We start from the raw sequence: 23950 nt of genomic DNA on the forward strand, positions 1-23950 counted from the left end.
AAGTACGACAAATTTATTCATTTAAAGATAAAAATAATTATTTATTCAAAATGTAATTTAATTTTTATTTTTTTATTATAATAAACACTTAAAAAATAGGAAAACAAGTATAAATTAAAACAAACATAATATTGATTAATAAAGTCTATTGATGTAAAAATTTTAATGTGACTATCTTACCTAATATATGAAACTCAAATAAAAATATACAGCGATCAAGTTAATCCTTACTAAAATATGAGACCTGACTTGATTGACACATAAGCCAAAAAAAATATTTTTTAGCTTAAATTCAAATATAACCAAATTCGACTAATTTTACTCTTATGTGATCATATCATTCGTAAAATATCTTTCATTTAATTACAATTATATTTTCAATAATCTTTTTAATTCTTTAATCAATACCCCAAGAATACCATAACGGCTCAGGATAAAACACAATTCATGAATCATAATGGAATTTGCAGATAAACTTCTGTTGCTTTCCAACTTAATAGGTGAATTGTAAATGTGGATTTCAACTATCAAGCAATAAAAACATAACAATTTTATACAGAACAATTTCAATTATTTACAAGCAAAAGAATTGTGTTAGCGAGCACTTTATTACATCAAATCATTTACAAGCAGCCTCTAGGCTTGGCTTCTTTTTCCTTGTCGTCACTTTTTTACATGGTTGATAAACAGAGAGACTTCATAAATATTTATTGAAAGCAGAAAAAGAAAATGACACTAATAACAAGTCAGAAACCAAAGCACCCTCCTCATCCACATGGCTACTTGCTGCTGACAACCCCTGACCCTGGCCCTTATTATTAAAAGGAGAAGACAGTTTCAGTTTCTGGATGGTGCTTGTGCTGCGGCTTAGTCTGCTGATGGGACCAATAAGCGTGGGCCACTAGAACCCTGTCCAAAAGTTCTTGGGGAACAGGTTCACCCCTCCTTTGTTGAGGGGATATTCTTGCCGTGTGCACCAGTGTTTTCCATTTATCCTGCACAACCCCAAAATTTAAATCACATCACATGTAAAACATTTGTCTGCCATGTGAGTTAGGTAAGGACTAAGAAGACCAAAATTATGATCATCAAAGTGGTCTTCCTCCTCTTTTTAGATTCTATCACTATCTTGCAGACTTGCAGTAGATTTCACAGAAAAGCAGAAACAGCAGGATAACTAAGTTTTGGTTTGAATAGGGTTTTGGACAGTATAGTTTGTACTCATTTGGGTTATGATTTCTATGATTCACTTTGTTGAATATCAGTAGCTATATTTTCATTTTTGTGGGTCTTGCTCCCTAATAAATGGAAACTATAGAGGACTAGTAACTTCATCGAAAATAAAGATCAATATGGGGATTGATTAGGGACCAAAATCTGAATGGGTAAAAAATTATAGGGACCAAAATATTATTTAAAACCTTAAGCTTTTATCCATAAAATTATATTTTCATTTTCGTAAAAAATTATGCATGCTAACCGGAAAGATCCAAAGAGCACACTAGGCAAGCAAGTTCTATCTGGTTACCATATTTGAAGAGTCATTTAAGCATAACATATAAAGTAAAACATAATGCAGTTGCCTTGCACAAGGGTCATAAACGTTTTTACCTTCAAATCCACATATGTCCGATGCTTTGCATTATCAAAAGCACAAACCTTAACATCTCGCCACCTGATTGTATTTTTTAAAGAAAATAGAAACACAATACAAAAGGGAATGTTAGAGGAAATTTCTCCCAGCACTGAAGTGCAGCACTTATTGAAAATACATGAGATAGACAATTATATACACCCACAATACTAGCAACAAGACGGAGTACACACACAACCCACTAAATATAATTGTCAAGTCAAACCAAGTCTAATGTAAATCTTACCTTCCAGTTCCTAGTTTTTCGACTGCTTGAACCAGTGCTTCTACTTCATCTACAGAAAAAGGCCTGCGTATTCGGCGTTGGACAATCTCAGATCGCTTTGACTTCTGGTGTACAGGTACCATAGCTAGTTCCTCATCCATTTCAGGAACAGTAACCAGTTCTTTGGAATCTTTCATACCTTTCTCAACAGATGCATTAACAGGAGAAGGTGCTGAATCATGGTCGTTTTCAAAATGGCTACCTAAACTGGTTACTTGATGCTCAGGTAACATGTCAGAATTGCCTTGAATCCTCTGATGAATTACAGCTGGACTGGAAGGATACCTGAATAATGATTTTTAGATACAAAAGCTAAAGAATATTTTATTCGATATAAATATGAAATAATTTATACAAAAATATGCCAATGATGCTAGAAACAGGAATGATTAAGTGTGTTCAAGTACAAACAGGCACACTAAATGACAACCCCAGTTCCTACCATATAGCTTCATTACCTTATTACAGGCTGAGTTATGTCAGCTTTAGGACCGGGAGAATGTGCAGCACATACAATCGGTAGGCTTTGTGAAGAATTAGGCTCCAGGGTGAAACCCAAAGCATCCAGCTCGTTTTGATGAGAAATTCCGGTTTGAAGTAGAGTTTTACTGTCATCCTTAACTTTTTTTCCCTGGAGAAAAACACCAATGTGCAATTCACCTCCAAGCACAGCAGTCACTGCATCCATCACTGTCCTCTGCAGACCAAAATGTTGTAAAAAATACAGCTCAACTGAACTTGTGATGGAAGATACATGCAAATGCAATGGATTATTAAAATGTAAATGCAGCTTATAAATTACACAAATGGCATTCCTTGTGAAAATCTAAAAATGGTAGGATGGTATGTGGATGGAAAAATATAAAACTATTATACCTTCAAGGACCCAATTGTTGCAGTTTCTGGAACCTCTATAAAAAGCTCTGGCACTCTAAATGACTTGATCCTAAGATTCACTGGTTAAAAGAAAGACATTTGCATGTGAGAACCCCTTTGAAGATATTGATCAAATCAGAGAATACATAAAGAATTGCTCCCTCAATCTTCTCATACCATGAGAACCTCTACTTCGTAACGTCTGATGTTGACATGCTTCCAAAGATGGCATTCCAGGGTCTGCATGAAAGATTTGGAATTTATTTAAGAAAAAGATCCCAGAGATCCATAAGTACGGAGGTTAAACAAAAATTAAACTGAAACAAAGGAACCTGTATAAGAAGGAAGCCATATGGAAGGATACCTTTGTGCATCCCAGGTGGTGAACCACAACCGTCCTGATTCATACAATTCTCAGGTGAATAATAAATACCACCACTCCTGATCAATTCATTAGAATTTGAAACAGAGCGATAATTAAAAAGCTTCCTCTTTTTGAAAGGAATATTCATCTGAGAACTTTGGTGTTTATTGCAGTTCCTCTTGCTGCAGTAAGTTCGCTTCCAATCTCCATCTAAAATTACCATGTTTCCAATTGAAAAATATCAGTGAGCAAGCTAAGCATGAGGGTAAAAGAAATAAGACTAAGAGAGAGCCAGTAATCTCATATCATAAGAATGGACTCACCATTGTTAGAATGTGTATGATCCTTTGTTTTTTCAGCAACTTTCTGAAAGTTAGAAGCCAGTCTTTTACTTATTCTATTATCACCTATACCAGTCTTTAGCCTAAAGGACTTGGTTTTAGTATTAATAGGGTGAGTACACCCATAAGAGTTTTCATCATCATCTCTACTAACTACTGGTACATTGTCACGACTTTTGGACAACAAGCTACAGGGAATCCTATCATTATACCCAGACAATTTGGCATTGCCACCTAAACTGATCAACGCAGGAGGATTATCATCCAAAGGGTCCTCAAAACTACACATGTCAATCCCACTACCAATTGGCACCTTCTCAAACTTATGCAACTCATCCTTTCCTTTACTTGTATCACCGTGTAACTTGAAATTACTATGCTTTGGATAATCAGAAGAATCTAAATTAACTGTGCTAGTAACGTTTTCCACTTTGAAATGGCTATTTCCATCCACCAATTTCTCTGCAATGAACCCTTCTAAGCAAGTAGAACTTGTTACTATAGAAGCAGTCCCTGCATCACCATCAATTGCAAGATGTGGGAATTCTTTCAAACCACAATTTTTGTTGTTTGTTTGTGAAGAAAGACGAGAGAAACCACTTTTGTCACAACTTCCTTCATCAGAAATCACAGATTTGGATGGTTTATTTGCATCTTGGCACTCTTTGACAAATCCAGACTGATCCTTTTCTGATGATGTATCACTAGACATGGTTGGATTCTCTCTCTCTTGCAATAGTTTACCAGCTACGGTGGCCAATAATTCAAATGCACACTTTTGTTTGTCTTCTGCTCTTTGAAATTTAGCCCTCCTCTAGGAAACATTTTAACAAAATAATTATACAAATTGTTTTCATGAAATCTCTAAGCAAATTGATAGTAATAAGCAGCCCCACATGAGAAGCAGAACATATTGATATTTACCCTAGTTGATCGGGAAGCTCACAGCATGGCTGGAGTCTGATAGCCATTAAACCCGTACTCTAACCTCTTCTGCAAGACCATATCTTAGGAACCATGCCAAAATAGATGGATCAAGCACAAAAAACCAGTAATCCAAGACCCATGATCAGATAAATGAGCACTCTTGTTGCTTGACCTCACCAGCCACAATTTGAAAGCCTGACAGTAAACAACCATCAGTAATAGCTCAGATGCATTACAGCGTACCATTAACAAAAATATTAAGTATTTTACAATTTACATTACTGAATTTCGTTTAAAATGACAAAGTAGACATCTTAGAGAAAGACTAAAAATTGCACAATCCCACCCTTCCCTTACAACAATTGGGTTCACCAAGTGTACAAACAACGTTATAAAAAAAAAAAACTTAAAGACCGTAGTCATTAAAAAAAAATAAAGGGCATGTTTCCATCCCTATGATTTTAATCATTTTTGCAGATATCAATATTTATAAAGAAAGCGACTGCATTTTTGCAGTATCAGAACCAGATTCGGTTGAACACCATTTACTTGCAACGCAATCTTTGAGAGTTAAAATTAACCATATCCTTAAGCCCCTTAATTCAGAGGAAGCCAGTTGAGTAACTTCCATCGGATCCAGACATGTTGATGACAAAGGCGACGAGAAAATCACGTTCAAAACACAGGATTACACAAGGAAAACAGATTCAGATTCAGATAGGAAACTTTACGAAACAACAATTCAGCACATATTAAGACACAGTACGCAAAAAAAGAAAAAGAAAACCTCATAAGCGAGATTTCAGACACGTTCATAAGAAAAGTAAACAAAATTCAAAGGTAAATCATAGAAGGGGTCTATAAGTGTTAAACAACAGACGGAAGAAGACCGATCTCAGAAAATAACCAAAAGCAAAATTACCCGACAAAATCCAAATTCAAATCCTAATTCTGAAGTCGCAAAATAACCGTACGACACAATCTCCAATATTTTTTATCCGGTAGCAATCAAAATCACAGTCAGAGAAAAAATAAAAACAAAAACTTTGCATGTGTTGTTGAGATTAAAAAAAACTCACCTCCTTCTGTTCACAGGTCGCAGTTTTAACCGGGCGAAGTTAGATCGGCGAATTGTCGGAGAATCCGAAGTGAACTAACATCAGAAAAAAAAAACACTAGTTTTCCATGACAGAAACAATTTCTCTCATTTTCCTCTACAATTCGGTTTGCATTTTTCTCTTGGGAAAATGAATTGAAGAGAAAAGGAAAACAAATTAAGCCTTGAATCTCCAAAACCCTCTGAGAAACTACCCATAACCCATCCTTTGCTTAAACCCCAACGCATTATATGACCACCCCTCGCCCACCGGACCTGCCGGTTATTACACTTAAGTTCACCGGATATAGCAGGTTAAAAGTGAAAAACGTGGGTAAGTACTTAGTTGGTAACTGCAAAATTCGCGCTTATTTATTTTCATTTTATTTTCCGTTCCATAGCCAGTGTTTTGAATTTGATTTCTATAATAATAATATGGGGGTATTTTAGGTGGCATCATGACGTCGTGCCAAAGCCTCTAGCCTCTCAGTGGGTGGGTGGGGAAGCGTGAATGCGTGATGCTTAGTAATGTATTATCACAAGGTTTTATGAGTTAAGGATAATGTTTGTATGCACCAAAAAAAATAAAGATAATATTTGTATTATATTCATTATTACTCATAATTCATAATGTATTTCTAGAACCAGTAAATTTTTACAGTTTCTTTTTTTCTACATCTGTCAGTTTTTTTTAGAGGCTGCTACATCTGTCAGTAATATTAATTGAAGAGTAAACATTTTCAAGTGACAAAAAGTAAATGGAGTATATAATTCCTACTAAATAGAGCGAATGAATTTAGTATTGAGAAACATAATAGAACCCTAATTATAAATGAAGGAGAGACTTAGTGTGTATTTGAATGGGTGTTGTGAAAAAATTGATTTTAAAATAGAATTGATTTTTAAAGTAATGAAATTTATGTTCAAATGTATCAAATCGAGTTAAAAATAAAATTTATTATAAAATTTTAGATCGTAAAAGTTATTCTTAAAGTTATTTCAATCTAAAATTAATTTAAGATTTAAAATTAATTCTAAATTATTTTCAAATGTAAAACTAAACATGTAAAAATTATTTAAAATTAATTATAAAATTCAGAATCAGTTTTTCATGGTATTACTAATTTAATAATCATCATATGATTTCTTAACCTACATAAAAAAAAATTAATTTAATAGATAGGAATCTATGTGATGATTGTAGATGAAAGACAGTGATAACATGCAATGCAAATTATGCAATCCAATTCAAAGGAAAGCCCATAGCATATACATGTGGTGAGGTGATGCTAAAGATCGTAGAGGTGCCCTTGTTACTTTAATTTCTAATCGCCACTCATTATCACGTGTCACTGTCAATTTGGCGTTTACAAAACTTAAAGACCAATAAGAGGAATTGTAAAAGATAACGGCGTTTGTGGAATCTCCGTCAATACGTCATTACAGTGTAATCCTCCATTTATATATCTAAACTATAGTCACAAAAATTGAATATAGCTGCCACATGTGGACATGTGTCAGTCACAAGAGAAGACTTGGGTTCATCGTTACACGTGGCGTTGTGACAGTGGTTCAACCACGTTCTTTGGTAATGTATCTCTTTGAGTTTAACCATAGTTTAAAAATTCATAATATATTAGTACATTACTACTCACTTTCGTTTTAAGTGTCAAATTTTTCAAAAATAAAAATGTTGTACGTACTATTGTAAACATTTTTTTTAAAAAAATATTTGTGAAACTACTAAATTTAATTACACAGAATCTAAATAAAAAAATATTACGAAAATATAACAAATGGTTTTTAATGAAAAAAGTATACGTACATATGAAGTATTTATTCAACTTAATAAAAATATGTAGTATTTGCTTGTATAAACTACATTTATATATATACACTTTTTACTTGTATATACTCCTTGCATATCATTTTACACATTTATTCAATGAAATAGTATCAGAACTATTTTTTATAAGACATTTTAAAATAAGTAAGGCTATGTATAACTTATTTTAAGTTATGAATTATGATCTTTACTAACTAAAATTTAAATCTAGAAACAAATTTTACTTACTTATATTTAAAGACAGACCCACAGGAGTTTTTTTATGTATAAAAGATGGGATGGTCTAGTCATTAAAAGGATGTGATATATATATATATAGTCAGCTAAGTTTTTTTCGCGTACAAGTGAGAGATAGTTTGATCAGCTACATAACAAGAGTCGGTTCATGATCACAAACCACAAACAGATATAAAGCCAGACCAAAGGGCTGTGGCACAAAAAAAAAAACAGGGAAAAAATATTATACTTTATTGAAAATATTTTTCTACCAATTCTAAATACATAAAATTATTACAAACATTATCTTGACTTAAAAATTGTGTGTTACAAAAAAAAAAATAACAGGGAAAAGAAACTGAAAAGAATTTGTCCTTTACCAATTCAATTTGGTTGGAAAAGGGCTGTGGCACGTGATTAGGAGGAAATACAAGCTGGCCCACGAAAGAGATAGCGTGTTAGGCCACTTCGTATTAATTTGAAGGCAAAGGAATCCATATTCCTTCCCCAAGAAAGCTGGAATAACTTTGCATTTCTTTTGTCTTATTTAAATGTGATGTTCACGGTTAGATAAAAAAATATTCAAAAATTAAAAATAAAATAAAGAATATACCATGGTGGAATCATTAGATACGAAGTGAATTTTGGATCCAAATAATTCATCCCCAAGAGAAAACAAGCCACAGGTATACTGGAAGTTCGATATAAAGTTTGTTAATTTAATAAGTCACAAAAACTAAATACACCAACCTAGGTCAATCAAAAGTGTAACTGTGACCTATGAACTGACATTAAGCTGGAGTAAAATCAGGTGGGTTAAATAAAAGAAAAAGAAAAATAGAAAAAAAAATCTACATAATAATATGATGCGAAGGAGTTTGGAAATGGAAGCTAAGCATCAATTGTGGAGTTGGAGGGAGATGAAGGTCACGTAACTTGAATATAATTTCCTTGACGTAGAAGTCACATTCAGATCTCAGTCACATACATCCAATGTAAAAGGGAGAAAGAAGAAAAGTTGAGGATGGAGTGATTAGGAATAGTAGTATACAACTAATACAAGTGCCTTGAGGTTCAGGGGAGTGCACCCTTTGGGGGTCATGTTATGTACTAGTACAACCTACCATTCAAATCAGACAAGGTAATGGTAATAGGAAAGGAAAAAAGGTGGGGACCAATTGAACAAACACATTGTTACAAATTCATGTGATTAACTAATTTATGATCTTAAAAGATGCTCTTAGTGTAGGGTTGAAAAATATTGCATTTAATTAGTCAAACCAATCAAGGGTTATGATCCATCGTAGTATTTTAAATTGATGTTAGTTGCACTCAATGACTGATAAAGGTAATTAAGAAGTGGGAGGTGGATTCTTTACCTTATATAACCAGAAAAGAAAATGCTGACATTAAAGAGTTACAATACTTGTACAACATGTTTTATAATTCATTATTTAATCTCTTTCTCACATTCGTCTTATCACATATTTGTCTTTATTGTTTTCCTATTTCTCTCTAGTTTGTAAAAAAACACAAAATTAATTTAAAATTATAATTTCTCAAACCTAAAAACAGGAAAGGGCACTTGCACTCTTGATCTGAATCTAACCTGAAAACAGGATACTGCTTTATTTATTTATAGCTATCAGATTGGATTCTTTTAAATGCGCAGAGTGGGTTATGCATTGTTTGCTGCAATTTAAAGAATAAATATTATTTTTGGTCCATGTTTTAGTGTTATTTTATTTTTGTATATTAAGTTTTAAGAGTTTTATTTTAATTTTTTATGTTTTCAAAAGTTTCATTTAAATTTTATCTTTTTGAAACTTTTCATTTTGATCCTTTATATTTTAAAAATTTTGATTTTCATCATTTATGTTTTAAAAAAATTCATTATCTTTTACTTTTTTAAAAATTTCATTTTATATATTTCTTTTGATTTTCATTAACAAATATTAGTATCTCACTAATATTCAAATATATGTATCATTCATCCCCTAAACAACACTATTGTATTATTTCATAGTCACACAGCGACTCATCACTAACATAGATATAACATGTTGAATTTCAACAACAATGAAAAACTTTAAATTTAGCATGGATCAAAAATAAAACTTTTAAAAAGATAAAAAAATAAAATAAAAATTTTAAAAATTAATGTATCAAAATAAAATAACACTAAAACATAATAAATCGAAAGCAACATTTAGACAAATTTAAATTAACACGGAAAGAAAAGTGAAAACTAAGGACGGAGGGGAGGTGGTATTGGTTTATAATTTATATTTGAGATGTGACTGCATGTATATTTAATTTTCTACTACAATAAAGCCTAGACTAAACCTTTAAATTACTAACGTAAAAAAAAAGTTATTTCCCATTTGTTCCTGCAAACGTGTAATTTTTTAAAGGATAACTAAACACACTCTCAACAAAACAATCTGTTGTTGATTAAACAATCTTTCTCTCAAACCAATTAAAAGTGGCTAAAAGTAGATTACTCATTGGACTAAGAGTCCCGCAAGACACTCAGGTGATATACGTATTGGTCTCAGACTCTTGCTTTTAACTGAGGGTTGGGTACAAGGCTTCTCACTGGCTTCACATGTATGAAACCTGTTCTTTTTATTGGGATATGACTTACAGGCTTGTCACCAAACCAGACCTTTCTTGTTCTATACTCGTATGCCTATTTTAACTTTTAGAATTGCGCATCTTACCCTTTCTTTGGAGGGTTGGACGAGAGGAATATAGTTTATAGAGCGGCAATACATAATCACTCATGTATGTCAAATACTTCATCAGCACATATTATTTTTCTTTATATCTCTGTTCACCTATCATATCTATTTGTGTCTCTTTCTCTCCCTAGGTGGTATCATTCAGCTGTCCATGAATTCTTGTTTATACAGTAGCTCAACTGTTTTGCACCAGGCAAATTATTGAGAGAACCCTTCAATATTTTGCATGTTTAACACTGCCCAAAAAAATTTCGCAAGACAGCAACGGATATATACAAGTTCAACGTAACTCTTACGTTCACCATCCATTCAAAACAAAAGAACATTCTGTGTGATGGAATCAAAATACTAACGTAGTCAGAAAAGAAAGAGAACTGCAGATATTACAACGTACACAAGCCAACAAAACCACAAAAAGAAAAAAAAAAGATTTATTCTATGTATCAATAAAAAAAAGTTACATGAACTAACTGTAGCATCCAAAAACCAAAAGAAAATTGAAACTAGTTCATTCCGTGGCCAAATTACCATACTGCCATGGATTGAATTCAATTGATTTAGCATCAACATCATCAATGCTTCCTGAGTTATCTGCAGCAGCTCGATGTTCACTGTATTTACCATTATATTGATAGATTTCCAAATCACCCCAAGGAGTTGATGTCACTTCTTCAGTTAAATCAAACCATCTTGGTGTGAAGCTATGCCCTTTCTCCTCTCGGCTTCTCTTTTCAGCACGCTGCCTTTCCTCCAAACTGAAAGAAAACAAACCAAAGATAAATACCCTGGGAAACAACCTCACAGCATCTCTCTGATTATTGGTGAAACTCAAGCCCATTTCTATTTGAGAGGGGTTCACAGTGGCAGAGAAGCCTAACAAATTCTCAAGAGTATACAACGTGGTTCTAATTTCTAGTCACTGCCACTCCCTTGAGCATGAGAGTGAGAGATATCAATACAGAAGGCAACAGAATGGTTGTTCAACACCAAACCCCCACCTACCCAAAAGGAATTTCCATCCACCCCAGCAAAATTATTTAAATGGATATCATGAATAATTACAGAAGATGATATAGATCATGTTGAACTGTACGTTACTCAATTTGACATTCGTGTTAGTGCTTCTAAAATGCTCTGCTAAATTTTTGGGCACAAGGGGATAGGAGGAACAAAAGAAAGGGTGAGTAACCTGCTCTTTTCTGTCCCAGATTTTGACAGATCGCCCATCTCGAGTGCATATCTATCTGGGCGTAGTCGAGAATCTGATGCCAACAACTTTCTAGGGGCAGTGTCAAAGCTGTTTATTTTATGAGCAAAATGTGTATACTGAAATTTGTCATTCTGGGGAACATCAGCAACATGCCAAACCTGCATAATAAATCAGAGGAAATGACAATGATAAGGAACTTTAAGGTATTAGTGACCTCACCAATATATCAGCAAAGTATAAGAGAAAAATTACTTTATTATCCCAAGCAACATGGCAGATTATTAATTGCAATGGTTATCACTTCTAATCAAAGAATTCACAAACAACACTAAAAAATTGGATTGTAAGGGATTATGCATCTTGTCAACAGATATGTGTAAGAAACCGACAAAAGATACTTGAATATATCAGTGTCTTCTTGCATCACATCATGAAGTTTGTTCAAACTATTAGCATTTTAAAGATAAATTCAAAATCACCAGCAAAAACTCAGGATTTTTAAAAAGGAAAAGGGAACAACCATAGATTAATTAGAAAACATTATTTGCTATACTAGAAATTAGAAAAAAATTAAACTAAAAGAAATTTTTGAAAAACTTGCGAGTCCAATGACATGCTTGGTAGGAAGAGGGAAGAAAACAGAAAACTTTTCTTCTTTTGAGGGGCTGGGGGGGGATGTAGAGTTGCTGGGTCCCTCAACTCGAACCCACCAAGCATGAAAGATGGGCAATGATGTTATCTTCAAACAGTACAACAACAAAGCCTTATCCCACTAGGTCAGTTCGACTACATGGATCATCACATAATGTCACTCGGCTGCGTTAAAAACTAAAGTTTCAAAGATGTGATTTGTCATCAAACAATAAGACCAAGAAAATAGCAAGATGCCTATGAAGCAAAGTTACCATCAATTTTAATCGCAAATAATTCTCAAGTTCATTCTGAAGATTTTTTATTAAAAAATCACCTCTTTCAATTCTGTGTTTGGAAGAGGCTCTCCTTCTGAATCACAGGGTTGATAACTCATTGACTCATTCCACTTCCCTGTCATTAATATTTTAGGCTCCTCTGAAGAATTATAAATATATCCATCCACTTCATATCGACCAGCACTACAACAGATCAGGAAATAAATAGATCCAAATTAAAGGTTATAGATATATTGACAATAGTTAGATATCTAAAAAACAGGATGGAGAAAGGGGAGAAAGATGAAGTAAAATATAGAAATCCTAAAAGAAGGCGGAAACAAAATTCAGGTCCACTCAATTATTTTCAATAACTCACTTTTAACTGGCACAAATTGGAAAGCAAATAGTGGTTAATCAAATCAAAGTCAGGTGAAACATAGAACATTTTTATTCACATATTACCCAGAAAATCATTTCAATTTCATTATACATTGAAGTCAAACCTGTAATAGACTAACAGAATTGCTCAAATGTTGAAATCTAAATCCAATATAGAAATAGAATTATAGAACTGATACAAACTAGTCAAAAAGGTAATAATTTCCTTTTTAGAAAAGTAGAAACAGAAATGATACAGACCCAAACCATCCACATGGTTGAAAATATAGTACAGCTTTGTCTCCAGTTGTCAAATTTGTCATTATCATTTCCCCAGGTGAATCAATCCAAGTTCGGCCAAATATGAGGTTGTTAACCTTTGTAGGAGGTGGCACCAAATCTAAGACAACACCATCTCTCTTAAGGGTCACACGTGTTCTGCAAACATACAAGTCCTTTTTTAAATAGCAAATAAAAACAAAACAGGATAACTCAGATCAGAACAACTAGGATTAAAATTTAAGCAAGAATTATTTTGTTGCATAACCATATAATGCACCACCATAAGATTGAATCTAATACCACAGTTTATCAAGATTCTTCATGGAACCTACATTGGCAAACTATAGGGACTAAGAAAGCATTATAAATAGCTTGGAATATCTTAGAATGTTGGGTTAGTTAGGCCCAAACCCACATGCTAAGAGAACAAATATGCCACACATTCATCAAATGTCACCAAAAATGTCTCTACCCTGCTTGAAAATACTTTTAATCTCTTAAGATAATAGAGATGACATGAAAACTCTTTCAGAAAGAGTACCATAGGTGAATGCAGCAATCAGAGTTGGAACTTGGAAGAATACAAACATCGGTAACAAGAAGAATAAAATGATATAACAGAGGAAATCTACTAAACAAATGTAATATATTTGTCACCTTCCAACAGGGTAAACATCAACAGAGTTTCCCAAAAACTTAGTTTTCAACTTTGAAGTCACATCATATGTAAAATGCTCATTCTCGGCATGCGCAGCACTCATTGGGGGATGATGACTCACCTGAAATTTAAAATATTTTATTTATATATACACAGAGAGAAAAGTAACAAAACCCATATACTTTGTTGTGAGCTAAGTCCCAAGTCACCTAACAAAATAAGAAAGAAGGAGAAGAAATTAATATTTCTTCCAAATTCTAGTATGCAAAAGAAAGAACACAATATTTCAAAGACATGCAGAGAAGGAGAGAAAGTAGTGTAGAAAATCCTGCACCAGAGAGTTTCCATGAGAATCACATACTGAAAAGATACCTGTTCAGCAAGAAATGTAATTCCACCATGGTTAACCATTTCATAAGTCTCTCCAAGGATAGGATTAAAAGGCTTCCAGGTTCGTTGGTATGCAAAGTACACCGATATAGCCCATGATGCTGTGATGATTACATAAAGTACAACAGTGAATAAATACACATGCCTATAGTTTATTCAATGCAACAGGAAGATTGAAGAACAAGAACTCCAACAACAAGCCTCAGATGAAGATATTTGAGATCAGCAAAAAATCCTTCATCAAAACTAGTCAGAATGCTTCTGGTTTGCCATTCATTCCTATCTAAAACTATATCCCCAGGACGACTTTTCAATGTGATTGGGAAATAAGAGTTAAAAGAGAAAATAAAAAAGGAAAAAATTACTCACTTGCATAAACTAACCGCATGTATGGATCCTCTGATTCATCTGCTTGATCTAACAAGTAGGAGTACTCCATCAACTATTTCAAGCAATTTCAATTTTCAAATTCAATCAATTGACACTACAGACTAAGGTATCATCAACAATGGCAAAACTAAGAGTAAGCCGACCTCAGCAATTTTCTGAATCATAGTCATTGGTTCAAATATAATAACAGGTAATGTCACCATTGATGTTACATCCGAGCCAATATACTTCTGCATCATCTTCCAGTAACCATCTCTTTCCTTTATATACAAGAGCCAAAGGGAGAAAAAAGAGATAATAATATTCAGAATCAGAATATGAGCATGTATGAATGAGGCATATGCCAAGGAAGAGAAAAAGGAAATCAAATAAAATAAAACCAAAAATATGCCAGCATCCTTATTATTAACAGTCAATAAAACTGAAAAGCAACACAAACAATTTAACTTGAGGGGGTGATAAGTTCCAAGAGCATTTTAAATGTGCAAACAGGGAGTTAGAAATAAAGCAATACTAGAAAATGCCTGAAATTAAAAAAATTTACAAAAATTAAACAAAATTAAATAAACAACACCTCCTGTTTCCATCTTCCTCTCTGAGCTTCCTCCTCTGCATCTTCTTTACCTCCCTCTGGATTTATGACTTCTACACTAAGCCTAGAAACAAAACAGAAACATATAATTAGCTTAAATTCCTCTCCAAATCATTGCAAATCTTAGTAAGGAAACTGACAAGCATTTCGGAAGCTGCTAGAATTGACGAATGTAATAGGTGTAAGCATTGCAATTACATGATAAAAAGGGGAACATTTTCACACTAGGAATGCAATCATGAAATGACAGTTGAAAGTTGAAACAATTGGGCACATAGAATTGATTATTTGAGGCGAATTAAGAAAGGGATTGTGAAAATGAAGTACCCGTTGACTGATCGGTTCACAGCGCTGGTGAACATGGAAGACATGGCGGCGAAAAACCCCTTACTTTCATTCTTCTTCGAGGGGCTACCCATCTCTGCGACTGCGTGTAAAGCTTAAACCCTAATTCAGAAGACAATCAGATTCACAACCGAAGGAAATTGCAAACCTCCAACCTCGTCCAAATCAAATTCAAACTCAAACGATTGAAGAGAGAAGAGCGTTTGTTGTGTAAAATGGAAAACAAATACTACTAGATTTGGATTAATATGGTATCTTTAGATTTAAATTATAAAATAAGATTAGTTTAATCACGCATTATTACTTGTGTTCTAATGATATTATTTTGTGTAACGATAATTTATAATTAAAATTACAATTTATAAATGTTTTTTTTTTACTGAAGATTAGTCAGAATCAATGTGTATTTTTCTTTTTACTAAATTTTAAACAGTAAAAAAATATTTATAGAAAATTATAAGATAAACTTAGATATCCTATAACATTGCCTTTAAGTATTTTTAGCAATTATTTCTATGATTAGAAGTAGAGCTTGATTTCAATGACTTGAGTTTAATGATTATGTAATTATATTATAAAATAATTTTACATATTCATTTAATAATAATTTATTTATGATAAATTTATTGATTTTTTATAATATTTATCTTAAAAATCATTCAAAGATTAATTGTAATTGAATGAAACATAAAATTATTTTTTTATCAATGAAAAAGGAATTTGTCTAATATCCCAAGTGAATATAAATAATTATCTTAAATTTTTAATTTTATCATTAATGCTATAATTATCACGTTTAATGTCCCATCTTTAATTTTATTTATGTATAAAATTAAAAAATTTATAATTATAAATTAAAATTTTACTAAAATACATAAATATATGTAAACAAATTATAAAATATTAAAATTTTAATAATTATTTATTTTAAATTTAGAAAAATTAATTTACTTTTTTAATCGATTGAAATATATATAAAAAAGTAACTTTAGGTACTCTCATTTTACATATAGATAAATTTAAGCTTTATATATTTCAGTAAATTAAAAATAATAATTTTTTTCTAAAATTAAAATAAATGAAAACTATTTAGCTAAAAAATTTTATGATAACTTTTTACCTAAAGTGAATAAAGAATATAGTTTTTAAACATATATTTTTTTAATAATAAAAAAAAGAAACCAGCTTATAGAATTTCCATATTTTATATTCTCCTGCCATGTTTGATTATTGATTAAACAAAAAAAACTGCTGAATTGGATATATTTAAATTTAAACCTAAATCAAAAACTAAATTTATTAAGATTTATGATGAATGATAAAACAAAGTACAAGCTTGCAAGGAAGCAGCAAGTGACCTCATCTGTGGTTGTTGAGATTGAGAAAAATACAGAGAGACACTGTAGATCAGATGCCAGATCGAACCACCAAGACCTGCAATTTTTAATTTTAATTCAGATTCCCTTTTCACTTTTAATCCAAAACCCTAATTTCCTTTTTCTACCCTCCAGTGTCGCCGTTTCTCAACAATTCTTACCCTAATCATCAGCCATCCACCAATAACGATTCAAAAACCCAAACTTTGTGTGAAGTAGTTCACTCCCCATCACTCGTTGTTTTTTTTAATATTTATTTGTTGCTTCGTTTCCCACTATGAAAGAAGGTAAATCCGTTAAACTCAACCATCAACAACCGCACCAGAACGGTCACCTCACGCCTTCAAAATTCGCCAAATTGTTTGATCCCGAAGCTTCCTGGGACAAGGTTTGTTCTTTCAGTTTCATCTTTTGTAGATCCATCCTTATTACCATTATGGCCCCTGAGATGTTTGCTGAAATTTCAGTTAATACGAAATCATTAATTTTGGACATTCTGAATTTGCATTATTTGCCTAACTGAAACTTGGGTAAGCAAAAGGGTAGAAGTAAAATAAAATAATTGTGTTACTGATATAATATGTTCCCAATTTCTTTTATAGTGCATGATTAAGATTAAGAATCAACTTACATAGTGCAATCATGATTGATATTTGGTTATTAGACGTTCTTATTTTGTCATGTTTTGTTGTTCTATGCAGTAGTTACTTAATTGATCTAATCATATGCTAACACCCCTTGTTTCTCCTTGTCTGTGTGTTACCTCCAAGCAGGATCAATTGGGAGACGTATTGCATTGGATTAGACAAGTGCTTGGCCTTGCGTGTGGATTCCTTTGGGGTTCCATACCTTTGGTTGGAGGCATATGGTTTATCCTGTAAGTGTTTTTTTTTCTTTCTGGAATAGTATGTTTATCTAAAGTTGTATGTGTCATTAAATTTCTATCTGTATATTGACTGCGTTCATTGATCTTGTGATATTGCAATTTCACAAATGATGATAATGGTCTTGTTCGTTGATTTTGACTGTCTACCAAATGGTGCAACAGTGCAATGCATAGATCTAGAAACATCTTGTCTGAATGTCCTGTGCTGGAATTGAGATATTTTTGGTAGTCTTTGGTCACGTGGCCTAGTATTAACTTTTGATCACGACATTTATGAGACAAGGAAGTACTTAGTGGAGGAGTAAGTGTTTGTTCTTCTATCAATGATTAATTTTGATTATGGGAAAGGAAAGAATGGAAAATGACCATGCAGATCTATGAGAGGGGTTTATGGGTGGAAAAGAAATGTAGAGGGATTAAACTTTAAAAGTGATTGATATTTGGCATAAATTAAGCAAAAGTGGTGGATGTTATACATATGAGGATGCTGTTCTGGTTACAAAACTAAGGAGATTACCTGTATGCATTAATTTTGTTGTGCCTAAGCAACATTAACTCTTGAAATAGAGAAGATGGCCTCGCCAATAGCAATCTTTTGAAGTTGTCCTTGTTTCTTGATTTTCATTTTTACCATTTCAACGTGGTACTATTTATGAAGGTTTGTTTGTATTGACCTTTAGAAAAACATCTAGTAATCAGGCTACAGTAATCAAGTGACCTTTTGTTGCAGAAATCAGTTTTACTTTGTACAATCATGTTTATATTTACCGTGAAGCCAATCAGGTCTCTGATGCGTTGGCCAAACATGGTTTGAGCATTTAGAACAGTAGAATTTTTTATTTCACTCATTCTGTTATTGCTTTTCAAGTCTTAGCTGATGTAGCTTCAACCTCTTTTCCTAGAGGTTTTTAATATACTGTCCTCTCTTTGGGTTTCATTCCCTTTTACACCAAAAAACAATCATGATTTTTATAAACAGAAGAATTGATGAATTATTAAAACACTACTAGGTATAAATTTTCTAGGACTTGAATTGTCAATGTCATGTTGCTTCTGTAACATCATAGAAAATTATCTTTTTTGTCCAAATTGAAATCCTCAGTTCATAGTTTATTTTTTTTCTCTCTCTCAGGCTGGATTTAAATCTATCATTCTACTTTTGTGCCATTAAGAATGAATCGTGATACCACCGTTTAATAAATTTGATGTTTATTTGGTAAATGTTTTCCTGTTTTGCAGCTTTTTAGCGTTATCCACTGGGATCATATATAGTTACTATGCAGTAATGTTAAAGGTTGATGAGGAAGAGTTTGGCGGTCATGGAGCCCTCCTTCAAGAGGGGCTATTTGCTTCTATAACTCTTTTCCTGGTAATATGACATGTTGGTCATTGCTTTGTCTACTGTAGAAAATGAGGCTTTTACTGTTCTACAATCTGACTTCACTTTTAATATCTGTGCAGCTTTCCTGGATTCTAGTTTACAGTTTAGCACACTTCTGATTGGCTGGGCATTGAAGCTTAAACACAGTTGAAAGATTTACTTGATTACATTTGCCCTGATCGCAATCATCTGCTTTACTTCTATGTAAAATGTTCTGATTTTGCAATGCATGCATGAACACTACCTTCTGCATTCCATGGTAATGGCTCTTTTAGTCAAATATTTCTAATGACACCTCGTTCTACAGCAAATTGTGTGGATTGCAGAACTGACGACAATTGAAATTCTGTTTGTTGAACCATGAAATAAAGTTGCTTGCAGGCAAATTCCGAAGCACCATTTAGCCTTGATGTTTATGTCATGAACATAGAATTCCCGAATGGGTTCCCGCATTTTGTTGGAGTCTTAGTGTAGCTGTTAGGGGATATATATTTTTATTGCGGGGGGTTTTGGTTGCAGTTGCTATCAACTAATTGTTTAAGGATCCAGTGTTGTGTATTTATGCTTGATTATGGTAAAAGAAACCCGAAGATTTTCACAATCTGGATTATGGTTGTTTACTAGATAATAAACTTATTTTAATAACGTTGTCCTTTCTCTTTGATACGAAACTAAGTAAAAGAATATTCTAGTTTGCAGATTTAGATACGGGTATTTGTCGCGAAAAATGAAACATGCACGTCATATAAAAATTCCAACATTTCTATAAAAGAACAAGCAAAATATCGAAACGATTTAAGTTTTTAGTGTACAAGAGCAAGCATTTGCTATATCTATTGGGGTTTAAATATCCTCTTTTTAGCATAAAGTTATCACGAGCTATTGAGCTGGCTCTACTAATAAATTTAGTATCACCATCATTAACAAAAAAAGATGTTCATCCAATCGAAAACTATGATTAAATAAAATTAGCATCAACGAAAATTTACAGTTCAACTTTCGTAATGGTATTTTACTAAGGTTACTTTTGTGTTCCTTAAGATAACTTGGGAGTTGGATGACCCTTGTTCTCTATTGCCCCTCAAATGACATGTTGCAATAAAAAAAAATTCCAAGTTTTTTTATTTAGAAAGAAAAATGAAATTTGCAATACGTAGGAAATAAAGGTATAAGCTAAATCCAAAACAAAAAAACAATATATAGACCGAAATTCGAATTAGCAGAATTTTTAGAGATTGAAATAATCTAAACAATAAATAAATGGGGCATCATATTTAGTGGAAGGAAATTGGAGTTCAGCGTTCCAAACATGGTAATGGCACCGGCATTCATGGCAGTAGTACACCATGCACACAACAATAACAAAAAAAAGCAAAGTGGGAATATAACTCTGTTTCTGACATTTCATATTTGATCACAAGTGTTTCTACAAGATACAAAAAACATTATAAAAAAAATACAGAGCTCATCTTGTATACATGATAATTGGGATTCTGCTTTACATGAGAATTCAATACTCAATCTTGCATAACACTGACACACAATCAAACAAAAGAAATCAGTTGTCCATTAATTAACATGTCAACTTCTTCCTTATGATAAGTATTTTAAATCGGTTTCAGGCAAAACTGTTCCAGACTAAAAATAAGAATAAGGAAGGAATTTGATGATACTCTGATCCTTACTATATACACACACAAACAAATCGGAAGAAAATTCACAGCTGTTATTTACGTCGGGATCTGCCTCTTAATGAAACAAGATAAATACGCCCATAAACCCACTGTCTACCAAATCTTGAGACTGATTGCTGAAAAACAATAAAACCATGTGTCATGCAAATTGCAGCAGCATCTTTTGGTTTTGGGTGCAGAGGATGAAAAATGGAAGAGAAACAAATATTCTCTGCCATGCAGTCATCAACATGCATTGCAAATTATAGCATAGCTGTCTCAATTGTCTCTAATTAAATTAGAAATAACTAACAGTTTAGTTTTTTGAACAGCCTTTTGGGAAAAGTTAAAAATAATAATACTAAATAAAGTCTATACATTGATACCTCAACTTTTGTGCGAAATTCTAATATGCATTCACACACATGACAATCTGCTCTGTGAGGTGACTCAATATTCCTGTCCATTCTCACAAATGCAAATACCTAAAAGAATATGAATCCAACTCAGTGCGCATAGAAAAATTAAACCATATGTATGTGTTGTGCCTCAAAAGCTGGACAGATATAAATATAAGTTGAGGAACAGGATGGAAAAGAAACAAAGTTCTTATATGACATTTATCACAATGACTGACCTCTTCTCCACAATTTGGACATGCACCTTTTAGTGCCACCAAGTCATTCCTCCAAAGGCCTTGAAGCACCTTAGCTGCGAAAATGGACAGTTAATAAAATACAGATATGGAAGTAGTGACAATGACATCAATGATTGAATATTTTTCTGAGGTTGCAGAAAGAAAATTTTCCTATAAGGAGTTCCCAATTGGACTAAAATAAGGGGGCATTTGAGATATGGTTTGGAGTACAAATTTGAAGATTAAGGCATAAGATGATGAAAGGGGAAAAGCAGCAAAAAGGTCTTTACCTGAAGCTGAAGCAACAGGGTAGCCGATCACAAAACCCAGCCCAACGAAAATAAGGCTGTTCACCACGGCCAGAAACCCTAGTCCAGGTGTTTGGCTACCAAGTGATAAGCCTGAATCGAATGCATTTTGATAAGCCATGCCAACAGTGTATGATACGGGACCAACACAGGCTAAACTGCCAAATGCAAGGAACATGGCCCATGTGCTTGCTAATGCAAAAACCATAGACAGATCTTCCTGCCCTACGACCACATCACTCAATATTCTAGAGAAAAAAAAACAAAAAAAATGGAGCACAAGGCAGGGAGCCCTGAACATTCTACAAGATAAACATGTAGTAACTACAGACATTCAACATAATAGAAATACATCATCATATGGCGCACAAACCTAAATTTTTGAGCCACATAATGATATGTTTGAATGAGAGGAAGAAAACACAAATGGCAATGCATTTTCTTTTATTTGGTTGAAAACAAAAGAAAAAGAAATGTTGACTTTTAAAAACCATTTTTTATTATTCCATTCTCACTTTTTTTGATTTAAAAAACTGTTTTCTAAAATAATTCTACACTACCCAGAAATTAGTTTCTCATCCAAAATCAATTAAGTTTTGAAAATTACATCCAAGATAAGCGTTTTGAAAACCAAAAAACAGAAACAGCTGGAAGATGTTTTATCATTCACTTCTTATGTTTTCTTCTAGTACTATTGTTCAAGTGCTCAGAAGATAGACTTCTAGAAAACACAACAGAAATGTACTCAGGGAACAAACACCTTCAAATGTATCAAGCGACAAACAAATTTTAGAAAACAGGAATCTATTTTTTAAAACAATAAATAAACAAGGTCTTAATTTTTGTTTCCTTCTATTTTCTATTCAATTCAATTTTCAATCTTATCTGTTCCCTTTAATTTCTTTCTACTGTACCAAACAGAGGGAAAGAACCCAGAAGTGGAAATACATAGTCTAGCAATGCATTCTAAAAACAATTGAGGATATCAAAGGAAGTGAGCAAGCAAGATAAAGGTAAATTGACATGAAGGTGGGATCACAACACAGGCAAGTGAGACAAGAACAAGTTAATATAGAATTACAGAGAAAATGAAATTACCTCAGCATCAGCAAATGTGGATTGCCTCCTAATACTGCACCGAGGATACTTTACAACTGACTTTGAACCAAACCATCTTAGCCTTAACTGTTTCCATAATTTTATTTTATTTTAATTAAAGGAACAACATTAGTAGTCCAAATTAGAAGCTAATAAGAACTATATAGTAGTATACTATCACATGTTAAATTACATAGTGAAGAAAGGTACCTCACCTCTACTCTATCAAACATGTCATCAACTATCAGAGGTTGACCACTATAATAAGCATCCCGTGCCTATTGCAAAATAGCATGTTAACTAAGATGGAACTAAAGGGCTTGAATATTTCTATAACAGTATTTATCATAGTTTGTGTAATTCAATATAAGAAAACGAAATTTGCGGAGAGTAAAATGGTTTAGTTTAGTTTACTTGGCAATAAAGGGCTTCGAGGTTCTCTTTGTTGGCGGTTTCGAGGGGGCCAACGTAGATGCAGTAGGGTCCCGCGGGGCGTTGGTCAGAGGTGGCGGAGACGCGGTGGCTCTTGGCGGAGATTCTGACGTGGCGGGTGGTTCTGGGCAATTCTAGGACCGTCGATTGGATCACGTGAGAGAGGCTCGTGCCGGCCATCAGCCCACGACGCCACAATTCATTCGCAAGCCAAACACATTCTCGCCACATAAATCTATCTATATTTATTTCCCAATTGGACAATACTGCCCTTTCCACTTGCTGCCTAAATATCTCTTTTCTTTGGCTCTTCACCAAAAATGGAATCCATTATTGCTTCATTGTCTTTTGCTTTAATTTAAAGGGTTTGCTTGGACTTTGGAGTGGGTGATTTTCTCCCAAGAATTAAATCTTAGCTCTAATAAACCATGTTATTTTGATATTATTATTTAAATTATTTAACTACTCTAATAGCTAAATAATATTTTTTATAAGTATGAAAAATGAGAGCATAGATGTAAAATTTTAATATAAAAATAGTTATGCTGACATTAAGTTAAGTTCATCCTAAAAGAGTAAGTTATGGAAAATTGATAAAATTACTAAAATACACTCAATTTTGGTATGGGTGGCAGCATTCAATTGATCAGTATCCATCCCAATACTTCAGATTT

General features: G+C 33.1%; 4 protein-coding genes across 5 annotated transcripts; 1 reads left to right on the forward strand and 3 right to left on the reverse strand.

The window, feature by feature from the left end:
• Window positions 1-512: 512 nt before the first annotated feature.
• Window positions 513-5835, reverse strand: LOC114379900 (telomere repeat-binding protein 2-like). Of its 2 annotated transcripts, none has more exons than XM_028338712.1 (10): window positions 5507-5835; window positions 4425-4622; window positions 3483-4314; window positions 3160-3369; window positions 2973-3035; window positions 2796-2875; window positions 2378-2616; window positions 1881-2192; window positions 1612-1675; window positions 513-995 (listed from the first exon to the last, which is right to left on the reverse strand). In XM_028338712.1, the coding sequence occupies exons 3-10, from the start codon at window positions 4210-4212 to the stop codon at window positions 819-821; spliced, it is 1875 nt and encodes a 624-aa protein (XP_028194513.1). In that variant the 5' UTR covers window positions 4213-4314; window positions 4425-4622; window positions 5507-5835; the 3' UTR covers window positions 513-818. The 2 variants fall into 2 exon arrangements, with proteins under 2 accessions (XP_028194513.1, XP_028194512.1); XM_028338711.1 differs by having other exon boundaries at window positions 1881-2204; window positions 5507-5826.
• A 4765-nt stretch (window positions 5836-10600) lies between these two features.
• LOC114380382 (oxysterol-binding protein-related protein 3C-like) lies at window positions 10601-15719 on the reverse strand. The gene is made up of 10 exons (XM_028339402.1): window positions 15468-15719; window positions 15123-15204; window positions 14692-14808; window positions 14528-14600; window positions 14141-14259; window positions 13768-13889; window positions 13090-13266; window positions 12507-12651; window positions 11519-11697; window positions 10601-11084 (listed from the first exon to the last, which is right to left on the reverse strand). Exons 1-10 carry the CDS (start codon window positions 15557-15559, stop codon window positions 10838-10840), a joined length of 1353 nt encoding a protein of 450 aa, XP_028195203.1. The 5' UTR covers window positions 15560-15719; the 3' UTR covers window positions 10601-10837.
• Window positions 15720-16808: 1089 nt separating this feature from the next.
• LOC114379939 (uncharacterized protein RAB5IF homolog) lies at window positions 16809-19729 on the forward strand. The gene is made up of 4 exons (XM_028338781.1): window positions 16809-17249; window positions 17635-17738; window positions 18987-19116; window positions 19209-19729. The coding sequence occupies exons 1-4, from the start codon at window positions 17139-17141 to the stop codon at window positions 19245-19247; spliced, it is 384 nt and encodes a 127-aa protein (XP_028194582.1). The 5' UTR covers window positions 16809-17138; the 3' UTR covers window positions 19248-19729.
• Window positions 19730-20505: 776 nt separating this feature from the next.
• Window positions 20506-23509, reverse strand: LOC114379938 (PGR5-like protein 1A, chloroplastic). The gene is made up of 7 exons (XM_028338779.1): window positions 23259-23509; window positions 23060-23122; window positions 22845-22931; window positions 21729-21966; window positions 21439-21512; window positions 21188-21286; window positions 20506-20938 (listed from the first exon to the last, which is right to left on the reverse strand). The coding sequence occupies exons 1-7, from the start codon at window positions 23505-23507 to the stop codon at window positions 20855-20857; spliced, it is 894 nt and encodes a 297-aa protein (XP_028194580.1). The 5' UTR covers window positions 23508-23509; the 3' UTR covers window positions 20506-20854.
• Between the last annotated feature and the right edge of the window lie 441 nt (window positions 23510-23950).

Source organism: Glycine soja, chromosome 12 (assembly GCF_004193775.1).
Source record: "Glycine soja cultivar W05 chromosome 12, ASM419377v2, whole genome shotgun sequence".
NCBI classification, from domain to species: domain Eukaryota; kingdom Viridiplantae; phylum Streptophyta; class Magnoliopsida; order Fabales; family Fabaceae; genus Glycine; species Glycine soja.